The 16,773-nt window shown below is 43.6% G+C and overlaps 1 protein-coding gene and 2 gene segments (V, D, J or C); all 3 read left to right on the top strand.

Annotated features, from left to right (window-relative positions):
• Positions 1-402: 402 nt before the first annotated feature.
• zgc:113263 (uncharacterized protein LOC503753 homolog) lies at positions 403-10,552 on the top strand. 3 transcript variants are annotated; one of them, XM_024445995.2, is made up of 23 exons: positions 403-770; positions 1,293-1,495; positions 1,705-1,809; positions 2,081-2,176; positions 2,279-2,389; positions 2,512-2,635; positions 2,855-3,182; positions 3,309-3,376; positions 3,470-3,722; positions 3,856-4,016; positions 4,251-4,473; positions 4,650-4,819; positions 5,044-5,293; positions 5,408-5,550; positions 7,315-7,576; positions 7,727-7,848; positions 7,927-8,161; positions 8,271-8,416; positions 8,601-8,847; positions 9,098-9,234; positions 9,343-9,586; positions 9,789-9,937; positions 10,030-10,552. In XM_024445995.2, exons 1-23 carry the CDS (start codon positions 740-742, stop codon positions 10,275-10,277), a joined length of 4,056 nt encoding a protein of 1,351 aa, XP_024301763.1. In that variant the 5' UTR covers positions 403-739; the 3' UTR covers positions 10,278-10,552. The 3 variants fall into 3 exon arrangements, with proteins under 3 accessions (XP_024301763.1, XP_024301761.1, XP_042153919.1); XM_024445993.2 differs by having other exon boundaries at positions 2,798-3,182; XM_042297985.1 differs by lacking the exons at positions 403-770; positions 1,293-1,495; positions 1,705-1,809 and having other exon boundaries at positions 2,088-2,153; positions 2,798-3,182.
• A 2,565-nt stretch (positions 10,553-13,117) lies between these two features.
• Positions 13,118-13,928, top strand: LOC112267841. The segment is given in 2 exon segments: positions 13,118-13,227; positions 13,335-13,928. Coding segments are annotated over 2 exon segments (408 nt in total).
• Positions 13,929-15,667: 1,739 nt separating this feature from the next.
• On the top strand, positions 15,668-16,517 carry LOC112267843. The segment is given in 2 exon segments: positions 15,668-15,778; positions 15,924-16,517. Coding segments are annotated over 2 exon segments (408 nt in total).
• Positions 16,518-16,773: the final 256 nt, after the last annotated feature.

Below are 16,773 nucleotides of genomic sequence, written 5' to 3'. Positions count from 1 at the left end.
CATTTTTCACTTCTCTCATTGACTTCTTAAATCCCTAACCTCGGCGTGGTCTGTTTGGTCTGTTTCGCAAGCGTTCCCTGAAGTCTGGCAATGTTGCTGTGGCTACACCCTTCCTCCTCAGTTGTGATGAAAGAAAAACGACATTTATGGAAAAGGCCAAAGCAAAGACAGTAAATACAGTACCACAGAGTTTGTAAATGAAGACCCCCCGTCTCATGGGTGTAATTCACACACACAACTGATTGTTTAAAGGGGATTAGTCATATATGGATGATTATATGGATACATGATATATGGATAATTATATGGCTGTTTTGGCCTATATCTCCATAGGCCTTAAAATCAACCCGGAAGTGGCGGTGACTCCGCCTAGTGGACTTCATTAGCAAAATCGGGCTATTGTGGTTCTCCACAACCAATGGGGGAATCAGGCTTCATGTGATCCGGACCAAAGCGGATTAGACCAGAATCTTGGTTTTCGGTCATCCAAGTTCAAACTGAGAGAAGCAGTTTCTCCTAATATTTCTGAATGATTTATGCGAGCAAAGATATCTACTTCGACCTGCAGAATGATTATGATAATTCTGCACGTTTTTTATTAGAAATACATCCACATTTGACCAAGATAGCGTCAGAGCATTTTGGTTTGCGTTGACACTACTACCACAAGCTAAATAACATTGTTATTTAGATATATTTGCGACACTGTCGGATATTTTTTGAAAATTGGAAACAAGCAATGGAAAGAAGCCGTACGGAAAATTACAAAGGTGCGTGACTATTGAAATAATGATTTTCTTTCACCACCTGGGCAGTGTTTGGCCTACGTTTCTTATACAAACCTGTTTGCGATCATTGCTTTACATACAACGTGTATATAGTGGAACTTTCCGAGTTTCCTCGTGCCGACCTGAATGCAGCATTATATAGTTGAGTCTGTAATGAATCTGCATGCTGGTGCCATCCTCGTGAACGTTTATCCTGCTGCTCATATTTAGTTTAGGCTATGTGCATTTTTAAAGTCAAAAATTAAGATTACGTGTCTCATATGTTCACTAAACACAGAGGCTCACTGCTAATGAATATTCTCAAATTACAGTATAAGCATGGGGTGGCTAAATAAATAATGTGGCATTGCTTTTGTCTTGAAGGGCCAGTAGAGGGCTCCCTTGCACTAATGTTGGCCAGTCAGTCCTATGACGTAATGTCTTTGAAACAGCAAATACCCAATGAGCTGGTAGATCTCAGTAGTGTTTTTAATGTGCAAGTATAATTATTTCTCTCTCTCACAGATCCCCTTCTATCAATTTCTTATTTACGGCTCTTGGCCCCACCCCTGCAACTTCTGTCAGCTGCTATGTGGCAAGTTGTGCAGAAAGGACTTGTCATGCATTATGGGATGCTGGAGGAGTTTGTCACCTCGGTGACAGAGATGGTTCCAGAGCTGCTGAGTTTCCGGCAGAGGGCCCAACTCATCCTGGGACTGAGAGCCAGGGTTAGCATGTGTGTGCATGTGTGTCAGCAGATGGATTTGTTTAATGGCTGAAATGTATTTTATTTTTGTACATTTAGCTATTGCTAACAACCGTATTAGTTCCCTCCAATCTGTCGTACAGTGGTTGGTAGTTGAACCAGTAGCGCACTGGTGAAAGCGTATCAAGAGCGCAGATGATAGAGTTTAAATACTTTTTTTTGTGACCATAGCTGGTTCTGGAGTTGTGTCGTGGTGATCACCAAGTCGACCCTGAGACCATCCAGCCCCACCTGGACAGAATCAAAGCTTCCATTACTACACCCAGGGACCACTGTGTGGGTGATTTACTATGCACATTAACCCACAGGCGGCTGGTGGCACCTTCATTTCGGGAGAACGGGCTCATAGTAATGTCTGCAATGGCATAAATTGAATGTTATACATGGTTTCCATGTGTTATATCATTCCATTCACTCTATTCCAGCAATTATTATGATCCGTTTTCCCCTCAGCAGCCTCCTGTGCATAAAATACATTTAATCAATAGGAAGAAATACACACATAGTTTGGGTAATTCATCTCCCGCGGTGTGTGTGCATGTTAAAGGTGACTGATGCACAAGTAGAAGATTCCGGGGCCAATTTCTTGGAGCTGGTCCAAACCCTTCTTCAAGACCCAGGTGTGAAAGAGCACTTCTTCCTGGTGAGATGATGACACTCTCCCTAATTTTCTCTCCCCCCCTCTCTCTCTCCATCCCCCCTCTCACTCACAGTTGCATTTTTTTATGTCTTCTAACTCCCCCAGGAGGTGTTCCCAGTACAGTACGGCCAGAAGTATGACACAGCACTGGAGATTCTCCTTTGGGAGTTCCTCTCCAGACTGGAGGAGCTGCTGCCTGTACCAGACTTTGCACAGGTGCTACCGTTGAACTCAACATTATATTTCACATACGCACCTTGACTATTGCCTTCAAAATACAGCATGTATTGTATTCAACTTTAACCTACCACTGCTAATGACTAAGGGCTCTTTCTCAGATGGTGTCATGGCTTGATGGAGCCCCCTCAGTTCTGGATGAGTGTTTGCAATCAGCGACTCCGCCAGAGGAGATGAAGGCTTTAATTGAACATCACAGAAATCTTGGCCATGTTGACGTAAAAGGTAAGGCTGGCTTAGTAGATAATTATGACTGATGAGTCATGATCTTTGCTACTGTATTACTTTGCTTTGATTGTTAGAATTATACATTTATTATTTGACTGAAGCTAAACGGGTGAGAAGTCGCAGTGATTTACTGAGCCTCTCATTCTCTATTTCTCTCAGACACTTGCTCTTTACCTATGGACGACTGCATCCTCTCCTCTCTGTCTCTCCCTCCAGTCACAAAACTGGGGACTACTGTTGACAAACAAACTCAAAAAAACCTGCAAGATGGCACACCAAATTCAAACCATCCAAATAAAGAAGAGATTATTGAGATTCCCATTGACCAATCAAATCTGGAGACTGGCAAGAGGAGGATATCTGAGAGAACAAGACAGAAGCGAAATGAACAGAGGGACAGAATTGAAACGGATGAAATTGTGGAGGAGGGAACATCATTTTCAGCAAATGAGAGTAGGCGAGGGCAGACTCTGCCCTCAAAGAGGAAAATGAGCGACAGTTCGGAGGTTCCCCGGAAACGCCAAGCAGATTCACCTCTGTTTCAGTAAGAACTGATATTGAAGTAGCTTATATTGGTGTGTCTCCCAGCATGCCTTTGATGTCATTCCATTTTTTTGGGGGGGGGATTTTAATTCTGCTTTATATACATTGCTGTCTTCCGCTTTTACAGGGATTCTCCAGTGAATATCGAATCTTTTAGTGAATCTCCTCTCATCTCGATATGGGGAGAATACACAGGTGTGGAATCTCTGTTCGTTCTGAATGAAATGTGAAATACAGTACATGGTAAAAGAAAATGCATGACAGTTTTACTTACCCTTTTGTGTCAAGAACCCCAAGATGCTGCCTATCCCATGACGACTGACATCAAAGTCCCTTGGTCGGATGATGAGACTCTAAACCTCATAGACATTTGGGGAAAAGACTCTGTGCAGCGAGTTCTGAAAGGCTGTGTCAAAAATCGCCACGTGTTCACTCTCATTTCCAAAAACATGTCTGAGAGAGGCTTCATGAGAACTGTAGAGCAGTGTCAGACCAGGATCAAACGATTGAAGAACAGCTTTCGTCAGTCTCTCCAGCAGAAGTGAGTACACTACTAAAGAACATTTGCAATGTATATATAATTTATTATTATAATATATTTTTGTTTCTTATGGACAATATGCCTGGAATGTGCTTGTCTATATTCTCATGCTGAAACCATTCCCTATATACAGAGTGGAGTGTAAATTTTATGACCAGCTAGAGCGAATACTTGGGAATGTGTCCCCCTTAACGGTTCCTGAGGTCACCTATGATGTTGAAGAGGTGACAGATGACCAGCTAGAAGACACTGATGATTGGGAGTTCCCTGGCCACTCTGGTCTAGAAGATATGGGTATGGTCCGATTGTGCCTTTCTTGGTAAATCACATAATATTGTCTCTTGGGAAAGGGGCTAATGTGTGTTTGCATGCAGCATGTTGCCCACCACCTTACAAAGAGGTCAAACTGCTTGAATGTTAATACAGCTGATTTTACATTTGGAATTTGCAATGTGATTCATCTAAATCAATCAAATGATTAATAATCAGTGATCACTGCTCTTGTGTTTGTCTCTATTTCCACTGAAGGAACAAGAAGTGTTCCCTGGACAGACTTGGAGACCCTCACCCTAATCAACATATGGGGAGATGACAAAATGCAGAGGGAATTGAGGGGTATGCATAGAAATGGGCACCTTTTTGCTGTGATATCCCAAAGGATGTCTGCCCAGGGCTTTATCCGGACTGCAGAGCAATGCCAGACAAGGGTTAAAAGACTGAAACGGAGTTTCCGACAGTGCTACGAGAACAAGTATGTCAGTTATAGTTTAACAATCATTTTCTTTGTGCATTGGGAGTCCCACAGGGATCTATGCTCGGGCCTTTACATTCTTGTTTGATATCCTGTGATGGCTTACATTTGGTCTATTTGAGCCAGAAAAATGATTTGTTTTGAAAATGTGCTTTGTTTTCTTTCCCCAAACACAGCATGAAAGGCAGAGAGCAAGTAGAATGCAAATTCTATGACCTACTGGAGAGAATACTGGGGAATGAGCTTCCCTCATACGTGGAGGTGTCAGAAAACTGTCTTGACATGGAGTCTAGAGAAGCATGGTCAGCAGACAACGAGTGCTCTGTTAACTCTTCCCAGGAGAGGGGTATGGTCACATTCTCTACTGGTTAACCAGTTCCTCTTTCACTAGTATACTATAATAAGATCAACTTGAAGGACTGGGACGAAACTCAACATAGCATATCTGACTCATTCTTTGATATCTGTGAGACGAAGTCAGCAAGGTTTTAGGGACAAGGGTGAGTGGATGGTTTGGGATTGGGCCAATCCTTCTCACACACTCTTTCCCTTTGACTCTGATACATCCAGAGGCTGTGGTGGGCGTGCCAGAGGACAGGAAGAAGATCCCCTGGGTGGACGGCGAGACAGTGATCCTTCTGGAGCTCTGGGGAGACGACACTGTGCAGCAGAACCTGAAGCGCTGCCCGCACAACGGTCACATATACTCAGAGATTTCGGAAAAGCTCAACATCCGTGGTTATCACAGAACTGCAGAGCAGTGCCACACCAGGATAAAGCGTTTGAAAGCCAGCTATCGGCAGTGCCAGGAAACCATCAGGTGGCCATTGCATTTCAGCTTCTATTGTTGATACATTTGTCATGTTGCTAATGTGAATTGGATTACATATTTGATTCTAATTTTGCAATCTCTCTCTACCTGTGCTCTTCCTAGTTCATCTGGATCTGAGCAGGTTGATTTTAAGTTCTACAATATTTTAGATCAAATACTTGAGAGGCAGCCTCCCTCTACCAGCACAGTGGTGACAGACTTGACCAATGACATATCTGAGGAGTCAAACAGTGACTCACTTCAAGGTAAAAAGTTCAGCTCATTTCAAATTATGCAAACGTTCTATTGACACCCAGCATGGCTATGTCAGATTGAACCCTGTTTGTTATATACACTGCTCAAAAAAATAAAGGGAACACTTAAACAACACAATGTAACTCCAAGTCAATCACACTTCTGTGAAATCAAACTGTCCACTTAGGAAGCAACACCGATTGACAATAAATTTCACATGCTGTTGTGCAAATGGAATAGACAACAGGTGGAAATTATAGGCAATTAGCAAGACACCCCCAATAAAGGAGTGGTTCTGCAGGTGGTGACCACAGACCACTTCTCAGTTCCTATGCTTCCTGGCTGATGTTTTGGTCACTTTTGAATGCTGGAGGTGCTTTCACTCTAGTGGTAGCATGAGACAGAGTCTACAACCCACACAAGTGGCTCAGGTAGTGCAGCTCATCCAGGATGGCACATCAATGCGAGCTGTGACAAGAAGGTTTGCTGTGTCTGTCAGTGTAGTGTCCAGAGCTTGTAGGTGCTACCAGGAGACAGGCCAGTACATCAGGAGACGTGGAGGAGGCCGTAGGAGGGCAACAACCCAGCAGCAGGACCGCTACCTCCGCCTTTGTGCAAGGAGGAGCAGGAGGAGCACTGCCAGAGCCCTGCAAAATGATCTCCAGCAGGCCACAAATGCGCATGTGTCTGCTCAAACGGTCAGAAACAGACTCCATGAGGGTGGTATGAGGGCCCGACGTCCACAGGTGGGAGTTGTGCTTACAGCCCAACACCGTGCAGGACGTTTGGCATTTGCCAGAGAACACCAAAATTGGCAAATTTGCCACTGGCGCCCTGTGCTCTTCACAGATTAAAGCAGGTTCACACTGAGCACATGTGACAGAGTCTGGAGACGCGGTGGAGAACGTTCTGCTGCCTGCAACATCCTCCAGCATGACCGGTTTGGCAGTGGGTCAGTCATGGTGTGGGGTGGCATTTCTTTGGGGGGCCGCACAGCCCTCCATGTGCTCGCCAGAGGTAGCCTGACTGCCATTAGGTACCGAGATGAGATCCTCAGACCCCTTGTGAGACCATATGCTGGTGCGGTTGGCCCTGGGTTCCTCCCAATGCAAGACAATGCTAGACCTCATGTGGCTGGAGTGTGTCAGCAGTTCCTGCCAGAGGAAGGCATTGATGCTATGGACTGGCCCGCCCGTTCCCCAGACCTGAATCCAATTGAACACATCTGGGACATCATGTCTCGCTCCATCCACCAACGCCACGTTGCACCACAGACTGTCCAGGAGTTGGCGGATGCTTTAGTCCAGGTCTGGGAGGAGATCCCTCAGGAGACCATCCGCCACCTCATCAGGAGCATGCCCAGGCGTTGTAGGGAGGTCATACAGGCACGTGGAGGCCACACACACTACTGATCCTCATTTTGACTTGTTTTAAGAACATTACATCAAAGTTGGATCAGCCTGTAGTGTGGTTTTCCCACTTTAATTTTGAGTGTGACTCCAAATCCAGACCTCCATGGGTTGATAAATTTGATTTCCATTGATAATTTTTGTGTGATTTCGTTGTCAGCACATTCAACTATGTAAAGAAAACAGTATTTAATAAGAATATTTCATTCATTCAGATCTAGGATGTGTTATTTTAGTGTTCCCTTTATTTTTTTGAGCAGTGTATTTAACTACTGGTTCTACTGTAGGTGCCGTCCCCTCAATACAAGTTCCTTTGCCAAGTCTAAACAGAGACACTTTCATGTTATTGGGCTGTTTTGTATTTAGAGTGTACAGAAGTGGACAACTACACCACTTCTGAGAGGATCACACCAGGCTCATGGTTGGATCCTGAGACCCTGGCCCTCATTGACATCTGGGGGGAGGACGAGGTTCAGAGGGTGCTGAGAGACTTTGTCTATAACGGCCCTGTCTACATGGACATATCAGAAAAGATGCATGACCAAGGGTACTCCAAGACCCCAGAGCAGTGTCGTTGGAAAGTCAAGTCCATGAGGAACAACTTCCGTCAGTGCTACGACAGGAAAAAGTATGTGTACAAAACAAGTTTAAATTGGACCCTTTTATGTTGATTTTCATTTGCAGAAGCATACAAATAAGTGTACTCTAATCTAACCCGTAGCCACAATTCTGCATCTCATTTTTTTAAATGGCTTCCTTTTCTGTCTGCTGTTCTCAGATGTGGAAGAAAGGGAGTGGAATACAAGTTCTACAATCAGTTGGAGCGAATACTTGGGCATGAAGCGGCGTCCATTGATGAGTATGATGAAAGAGACGATCCAACAGTAGACCAGGACACAGGTACTGTGGTAATACAGACAGTTATCTGTTTACACTGAAGACACTGGATGTTTCCAATGTATATATCTCCCGGAGCAGGTGCTGATGGGATGAGATGCATCCCGTGGTCAGAGCCAGAGACGCTGGCCCTCATTGAGCTGTGGGGGAACGAGGATGTCCAGGCGAGTCTACGAGGTTGCGTCCGCAACGGGCACATTTTCGCCGACATAGCGGAGAAGCTGGCCACCATTGGGCACTTCAAAACAGCTGAGCAGTGCCACTCGAGGGTTAAGCGGCTGAGGAAAACCTACCGACGGTGTCTCCACAGCAGGGCGTAAGTGCAAAGCACAGATTATTTGTGAGTAAGGTGAGTCATGGTGCCTAAATTGGTACCTGTTACAAATTAACCCTCCACTTCCCTCTACCTCTGGTCGTACCTACAGAAACGGAGGGGAGCCCTTACTCTTCAGATACTACAGGTTCCTGGAGCCAGTGCTCGGCAACGACACGCTCTCCCTCGATGCAGAGATTGTTGATTTGTGTGATGACTTCAATCCAGATCCCACTGAGGAACCAGATCAGGAAACGGGTATGGTGCCTCCTCATTATCCTTACCCTCAAAGTCTAATGTAATTAGGGCCCTGTGTTTTTCCTGTGTCAGTGCCAACAGTTGTTTGTCTTGGTCAGGTCAAATCAGGACCTTAGTTATAATCAATCTTCAAAAATGTACTTAGTAGCCACCTAAAGACTCCCAAAAACATATTTTTTTGAAGGCCAGGGCTCAGTCAGTTACGCTGTGGCGGAGTCCAGCAGAAAGATGCCCTGGTCCGATCGGGAGACCCAGGCTCTGCTGGAGGTCTGGGGTGAGGACCATGTGCAGCTCTCCCTCCGCGGCTGCTTGAAGAACAGACATGTGTTTGAATACATCTCACGGAGGATGACGGCCCAGGGGTTCATCAGGACAGCTGAGCAGTGCCACACCCGCATCAAACGACTCAAGGCCAGCTTCCACCATGACAAGTGAATGCAAAAGATTTATAACTACCATTTCATGTCTAGTTATTTACTTTAAAAATCACACCACATCATCGGATATAAATTGACGCAATATCTTTAAGTCAACAAATCAATGCTTTACTTATTTTCATCACATTAGTAAACAATGTAATTGCAGTCTTGTTTTTATCACTGTTATTGTTACGTAGTACATGTGGTCAGAGGATATGATGATTCAACTGAAATTAAATAGTCGAATCTTCCCTTTCCTCAGAATGGAATGTAAGTTCTACGACCAGATGGAGGAGATTTTCTCAAGGGAGCTCAACGTTGACAATTTGGCCGAAGATTCGTTAGACAATGAGGAAGCTGCTGTCTGGGAGCCTACACTAGAGGTTGACCAAAGGAAAGGTAAAGCAAAGCCATACCATACCTTTTAAATGTTCTATGAGTTGTCTTATTTCAACTAACCCCCTTCCCATTGTAAACAATGTGTTCATTGGGTGTCTTTGTCTTCAGCTAGCCGTCCTTTAACTGACGGCTCCAAGTTCTCCTGGAGCGACAGTGAGACCCAGGTCCTCCTCAGTATCTGGGGGAGTGACGAGGTCCAGGAGGATCTGAAGGGCTGCACCAAAAACAGACACATTTTCACTGAGATCTCTCAGGCCATGGCCAACGAGGGCTACCTGAGGACAGCCGAACAGTGCCAGTCTAGAGTGAAGCGGCTAAAGGCCAACTTCCGCCAGTTCTGCGAGAGCAAACAGTAAGCCATGGGGGAAAAGATATGCATATGAAATTGATAACCACTATTTATAATTGTGAATTGATTATGAAGACTCCATATAGTTGTGTATTCATGGTCAGAGGTTTGCCATGCTCATGTTAGATAAGCAAAGCTCATTAACCAACCAGATATGAGGAATAAGTATTGCGTCAACAACAAATGTTATGTTCTATTTTCCCAGGATTGGAGAGGAAAAAGTGGAGTGCAAATTCTACGATCAGTTTGTGCAAATATTCGGGAACAAGTATCTACCCTGTGACTCTCTGGCTGAGGAATCAAATGGTGCCACAGACATGGGAGAGGTCCCAGGTGGCCAAGTCCAAGGAACTGGTAAGGGAAACAATCTCCTAATCTCTGTACAGTAAATGCTGTTTTACGTTATACTATCGACGTTGGGCCTTCGTTTACGTTTTTTTTTTCAGCCTCTCCAGAATCAGGCAGCTGTCCATCACCATGGGAACTAGATCTCCCCTGGAGCATTGAGGAGACTGAAGCCCTCCTTGACATATGGGGCAGTGTCAGAATCCAAGAGGACCTGAGGGGAAACACTGAAATGGAACACATTTATACAGAGATTGCTCAAATGATGGCTGACCAGGGCTTCATGAAAACAGCAGAGCAGTGCCAGACGAGAGCGACGCAACTGAACCTGAGTATTATTCCAATCTGACGACGAGGAAGCTTATCTGAAGACAGTTTTGTAGCGTCCCAGGAAAGATGCAATGACTTAACAATGACTTCTGGAAAAGAGGTGTATAAACAATTACAATGACCTGCGTCTCCTGTCTCCTGCGTTGTTTTCGGAGAGGTACTGTATTCTATCAGAGGCAGTGTTGCCATGTTGAATATTGCTGAAGAGACTCAACATCCATCTCACTTTTCTTTGTCGGAAAACAGACACGTATTTAACCTTTGTATCAGTGCTTAAATCTAAGTGTAAAGGACTATCAATGTTTATTGTCATGTATTTCACTGTAAGTGCACATGTGTTGTGACATAAGGACCTGAACTTAACGAAGCAACATATTTTAAAGGGATTGGATTGAGGGAATCCTCTAACGACAATTGGTCAATACCAAAAAAAAATCAAAATCAAATTTATTTATATAGCCCTTCGTACATCAGCTGACATCTCAAAGTGCTGTACAGAAACCCAGCCTAAAACCCCAAACAGCAAGCAATGCAGGTGTAGAAGCACGGTGGCTAGGAAAAACTCCCTAGAAAGGCCAAAACCTAGGAAGAAACCTAGAGAGGAACCAGGCTATGTGGGGTGGCCAGTCCTCTTCTGGCTGTGCCGGGTGGAGATTATAACAGAACATGGCCAAGATGTTCAAATGTTCATAAATGACCAGCATGGTCGTATAATAATAAGGCAGAACAGTTGAAACTGGAGCAGCAGTACGGTCAGGTGGACTGGGGACAGCAAGGAGTCATCATGTCAGGTAGTCCTGGGGCATGGTCCTAGGGCTCAGGTCCTCCGAGAGAGAGAGAATTAGAGAACGCACACTTAGATTCACACAGGACACCGAATAGGACAGGAGAGGTACTCCAGATATAACAAATATATAACAAACAGACACCTTAGCCAAACTACTGCAGCATAAATACTGGAGGCTGAGACAGGAGGGGTCAGGAGACACTGTGGCCCCATCCGAGGACACCCCCGGACAGGGCCAAACAGGAAGGATATAACCCCACCCACTCTGCCAAAGCACAGCCCCCACACCACTAGAGGGATATCTGCAACCACCAACTTACCATCCTGAGACAAGGCCGAGTATAGCCCACAAAGATCTCCGCCATGGCACGACCCAAGGGGGGGCGCCAACCCAGACAGGATGACCACAACAGTGAATCAACCCACTCAGGTGACGCACCCCTTCCAGGGACGGCATGAGAGAGCCCCAGTAAGCCAGTGACAGCCCCTGTAATAGGGTTAGAGGCAGAGAATCCCAGTGGAAAGGGGAACCGGCCAGGCAGAGACAGCAAGGGTGGTTCGTTGCTCCAGAGCCTTTCCGTTCACCTTCCCACTCCTGGCCAGACTACACTCAATCATATGACCCACTGTAGAGATAAGTCTTCAGTAAAGACTTAAAGGTTGAGACCGAGTTTGCGTCTCTGACATGGGTAGGCAGACCGTTCCATAAAAATGGAGCTCTATAGGAGAAAGCCCTGCCTCCAGCTGTTTGCTTAGAAATTCTAGGGACAATTAGGAGGCCTGCGTCTTGTGACCGAAGCGTACGTGTAGGTATGTACGGCAGGACCAAATCAGAGAGATGGGTAGGAGCAAGCCCATGTAATGCTTTGTAGGTTAGCAGTAAAACCTTGAAATCAGCCCTTGCTTTGACAGGAAGCCAGTGTAGAGAGGCTAGCACTGGAGTAATATGATCAAATTTTTTGGTTCTAGTCAGGATTCTAGCAGCCGTATTTAGCACAAACTGAAGTTTATTTAGTGCTTTATCCGGGTAGCCGGAAAGTAGAGCATTGCAGTAGTCTAACCTAGAAGTAACAAAAGCATGGATTAATTTTTCTGCCCCATTTTTGGACAGAAAGTTTCTGATTTTTGCAATGTTACGTAGATGGAAAAAAGCTGTCCTTGAAATGGTCTTGATATGTTCTTCAAAAGAGAGATCAGGGTCCAGAGTAACGCCGAGGTCCTTCACAGTTTTATTTGCGACGACTGTACAACCATTAAGATTAATTGTCAGATTCAACAGAAGATCTCTTTGTTTCTTGGGACCTAGAACAAGCATCTCTGTTTTGTCCGAGTTTAAAAGTAGAAAGTTTGCAGCCATCCACTTCCTTTATGTCTGAAACACATGCTTCTAGCGAGGGCAATTTTGGGGCTTCACCATGTTTAATTGAAATGTACAGCTGTGTGTCATCCGCATAGCAGTGAAAGTTAACATTATGTTTTCGAATAACATCCCCAAGAGGTAAAATATATAGTGAAAACAGTGGTACCACATGACATTCTGAACTTCTAGATTTTTGTTTATTATTTGCCAAACAAAGGGCTATATATTTGTATATTTGATGTAAATTTGTGTTTTTAGCAAACTCTGTGCTTTTAGGCCTTTTTTTCAAGTGAACCAATTTAGATTAAATTCCTTTGAGTGGAGTTTGGCTACGATATCATTTATGTTTCTGTGGTATATTTTTCTCTCAGTGTGCTTTAACATCTATCTAGGTTCACTGAAACACTGAGGTTTATGTTGTTACCAGCTCTAACCACTGGGGAGAGACTGAGACCACATCCGATTTTATCCTCAACAGATTGTCTGTAGCAGAGCCTCACAGTAAGAAGCCACTTGAATTCTACAAGCACAGGCACCTACTTTTTGCTTACTCCTGTTATTTTTAGATACCACGGTGAGATAGCCTTCGAAACAAATCCTGTTCTCATCATTCATTGATTGGTGATAGCTGTTCCTCGGAACATCATTTGCATAGAGAGGAGACTTTGCATAGCCAGCACATGCTTCAGTGCTCTGGTTGTGTTTATAGCCTTGTGAGTTTAACACTTCATGACTGAGAGCTGTCCTTCATGACAACAGAACCCACAACAACCATGACTTTTATCACCATCTTCATCTGGACACTTGCCCTCTGTCTCCAAGGTAATATAATTTACAGAAAATTACCCTGACAATATAAAGGAATGATTTTATACTGGACAAATGAATGAACAATTAAATTATAAATATACATTGCATTTCTGTTTCAGAGTCAAGAGGCCAGGTCACAGTGACCCAGACTCCTGCAGTGAAAGCTGTTTCAGTGGGTCACTCAATCATTCTCAGCTGTAAAACCAGCAGTGCTGTACACAGTAACAGCAATGGACACTATTTGCACTGGTATCAACAGAAACCCGGAGGAGCTCCTAAACTCCTAATATACTGGGCTAAAACCCTTCAGTCTGGGACTCCATCTAGATTCAGTGGCAGTGGATCTGGGAGTGACTTCACTCTGACCATCAGTGGAGTCCAGGCTGAAGATGCAGGAGATTACTACTGTCAGAGTTTCCACCTTCCCAACAGTGTCTGGGTGTTCACACAGTGATACAGAGCTTTACAAAAACCTCCTTCAGTCAGACTGCACAGTGACTGTAGTGATACAGCTGGGACCTACTGCAGGTGCTGAGGGGGAAGAGACAGTGACATGGAACACTGATCAGTAGAGGGGGTAAACTTTGAAAATGGTTAGAAAGTATCATACAAATCACACGTTCTCCCAACGTCATCATCGTCATCATGGTTGTAACTTGTTATATTGGACATGAACTGAAAGTGTATATACAGTAAAAGTTATTTGTAGTTTTGGAAGACAATACCAGTCCATAGTAGAGTAAGATGTACAGAAGTAAGAGGAAAAGTATCAGCCCCCCAAACCAATTCCCTACATGCACTTCACAACCAGTTATTGATGTGATCATCTAGCATGTATTAACTCTTTTCATGAGCTGTTAGATCTGTGAATGAGACATGATGCTGGGCTCAAACATGACACATTGATGTAGAGACATACACTACACACACTTATCAGAAAGTATCATTTCCATTTTATCTGTCATTAATTACATGATGGCATATCTGTTATGTCTCCCTCCCTGAATCCACCATAGAGGTTAAAACCAGTCTACTCCCTCACATCTGGCCCAGTCCAGGGTATTTCAGGCAGTAAAACAGGTCAACTGGTAGACTGGTAGCTGTGGGAGTGAAACAGATTTACATAGACATGGCTGGTTGGTTCTGCTTGTCCCAGAATAGAGCAGCACTGTCACCAGATGTTCACCCTGTGCCCAGGGGGTTGGAGGTAGAGAAGACCAGGGAAAATGTAATGGAAAAGCGTAGACCACACATTGTTGAAAACCATTGAAAAAATATCTAATTTAATAAAATCATATTAGGAATTAAACATTACAAATATACAGTTGATGTCGGAAGTTTACAGACACCTTAGCCAAATACATTTAAACAGTTTTTCACAATTCCTGACATTTAATCCTCGTAAAGATTCCCTGTCTTAGGTCAGTTAGGATCACCACTATTTTAAGAATGTCAAATGTCAGAATAATAGTAGAGAGAATGATTTATTTCAGCCCTTTATTTCTTTCATCACATTCCCGGTGGGTCAGAAGTTTACTTACACCCCATTAGTATTTGGTAGTGAAGGAGGTTCACCTAGGGGCCATGATAGGGGCTTACCAAATGTTTGATGTATTATAATAATTGATTATGCTTATGTTGTATTAATATACGGGGAGGGGTTATAAGACCCCACCCTCCTTACATTTATAGGCTTCTAGACTACAGATTAACAATATATATTCATTATAGATGTTTATAATTGTTCCACCACTGTTTTCTGGTCTCTTTGCCTCTTATAAAGAGACCTCTCTGAGAAATGTGTGACTGTGAAGACAGAACTCTGCAGGGGAGTGTAAGAGAAGAGATTAGTTAGACGTTCCACTATACATCAACTTGGACATTTACTGCTAAGCTTTTAGATAGCTATATAAACAAGAGTTTTAGTGTTGCGTAGGCATGGTTTTGGTCTCATGAGTAAAAGATAATGATGTAGGCAGTGACATCACTCGGGCTGGACTTTGGGTTTAATAAAATAACTTGGGACCATTTCTTTGATACAGAACTTACTCGGAAACATGCTTTATGTTCCAGTTGTCAACTTCTGTCTGTACAATAGGGACTGATAGTACTGAAGTACAAATATAACACAATAGGGACAGAGAGTACTGAACTACTAATATAATACAATAGGGACTGATAGTACTGAAGTACTGGAATAACGTAATAGGGACTGATAATCCTGGGTTGTGAGTATAATCCACTGACACACTTAGATAATTACATGTTCCTCTTAGATCACTGATTTACAGTATAAGTTATTTATAACACGATAAAATATTCTGTATCTGCATAATCTGTATGTAGTTATATAGCTAACAGTTATGAATGTAGGTACTAGCAGTAAGACTATTTACATATGACAGTTTGCATTGGCAGCACATGCTTCAGTGGTCTGGGAGTGTTTATAACCCTGTGAGTTTAACACTTCATGACTGAGAGCTGTCCTTCATGACAACAGAACCCACAACAACCATGACTTTTATCACCATCTTCATCTGGATATTTGCCCTCTGCTTTCAAGGTAATATATTTTACATACATTTACCCTGACTGTAGTTACTTAACCTTATTAAAGTAAATCCCATTATGTTATTGTAAAGTCATTCTTTTGTAAAGCAATGAGCAAATGAATGGGCGATTGAATGTTAATTACATTTATTTTTCAGAGTCCAGAGGCCAGGTCACAGTGACCCAGACTCCTGCAGTGAAAGCTGTTTCAGTGGGTCACTCAGTCAGTCTCAGCTGTAAGACCAGCAGTGCAGTATACAGTGAGACACATGGACAGAGGTTGGCCTGGTATCAACAGAAACTCGGAGAATCTCCTAAACTCCTTACATATTTCATTAGTACCCGTAACTCTGGGACTCCATCTAGATTCAGTGGCAGTGGATCTGAGAGTGACTTCACTCTGACCATCAGTGGAGTCCAGGCTGAAGATGCAGGAGATTACTACTGTCAGAGTTTCCACCTTCCCAACAGTGTCTGGGTGGTAACACAGTGATACAGAGCCGTACAAAAACCTCCCTCAGTCAGACTGCACAGTGACTGTACTGATACAGCTGGGACCTACTGCAGGTGCTGAGGGGGAAGAGACAGTGACATGGAACACTGATCAGTAGAGGGGGTAAACTTTGAAAATGGTTAGAAAGTATCATACAAATCACACGTTCTCCCAACGTCATCATCGTCATCATGGTTGTAACTTGTTATATTGGACATGAACTGAAAGTGTATATACAGTAAAAGTTATTTGTAGTTTTGGAAGACAATACCAGTCCATAGTAGAGTAAGATGTACAGAAGTAAGAGGAAAAGTATCAGCCCCCCAAACCAATTCCCTACATGCACTTCACAACCAGTTATTGATGTGATCATCTAGCATGTATTAACTCTTTTCATGAGCTGTTAGATCTGTGAATGAGACATGATGCTGGGCTCAAACATGACACATTGATGTAGAGACATACACTACACACACTTATCAGAAAGTATCATTTCCATTTTATCTGTCATTAAT

Source organism: Oncorhynchus tshawytscha, linkage group LG15, assembly GCF_018296145.1.
Source record: "Oncorhynchus tshawytscha isolate Ot180627B linkage group LG15, Otsh_v2.0, whole genome shotgun sequence".
NCBI classification, from domain to species: domain Eukaryota; kingdom Metazoa; phylum Chordata; class Actinopteri; order Salmoniformes; family Salmonidae; genus Oncorhynchus; species Oncorhynchus tshawytscha.
This window is presented reverse-complemented; position numbering and strand designations above follow the sequence as displayed.

Coding starts and splice junctions, on each gene's coding strand:
- zgc:113263 (XM_024445993.2), top strand. CDS start 740: ATGGAAAGAAGCCGTACGGAAAATTACAAAG. Junction 5,294..5,407: donor CAGTGCCAGGAAACCATCAG/GTGGCCATTGCA, acceptor TGCTCTTCCTAG/TTCATCTGGATCTGAGCAGG. Junction 9,938..10,029: donor TGGCCAAGTCCAAGGAACTG/GTAAGGGAAACA, acceptor TTTTTTTTTCAG/CCTCTCCAGAATCAGGCAGC.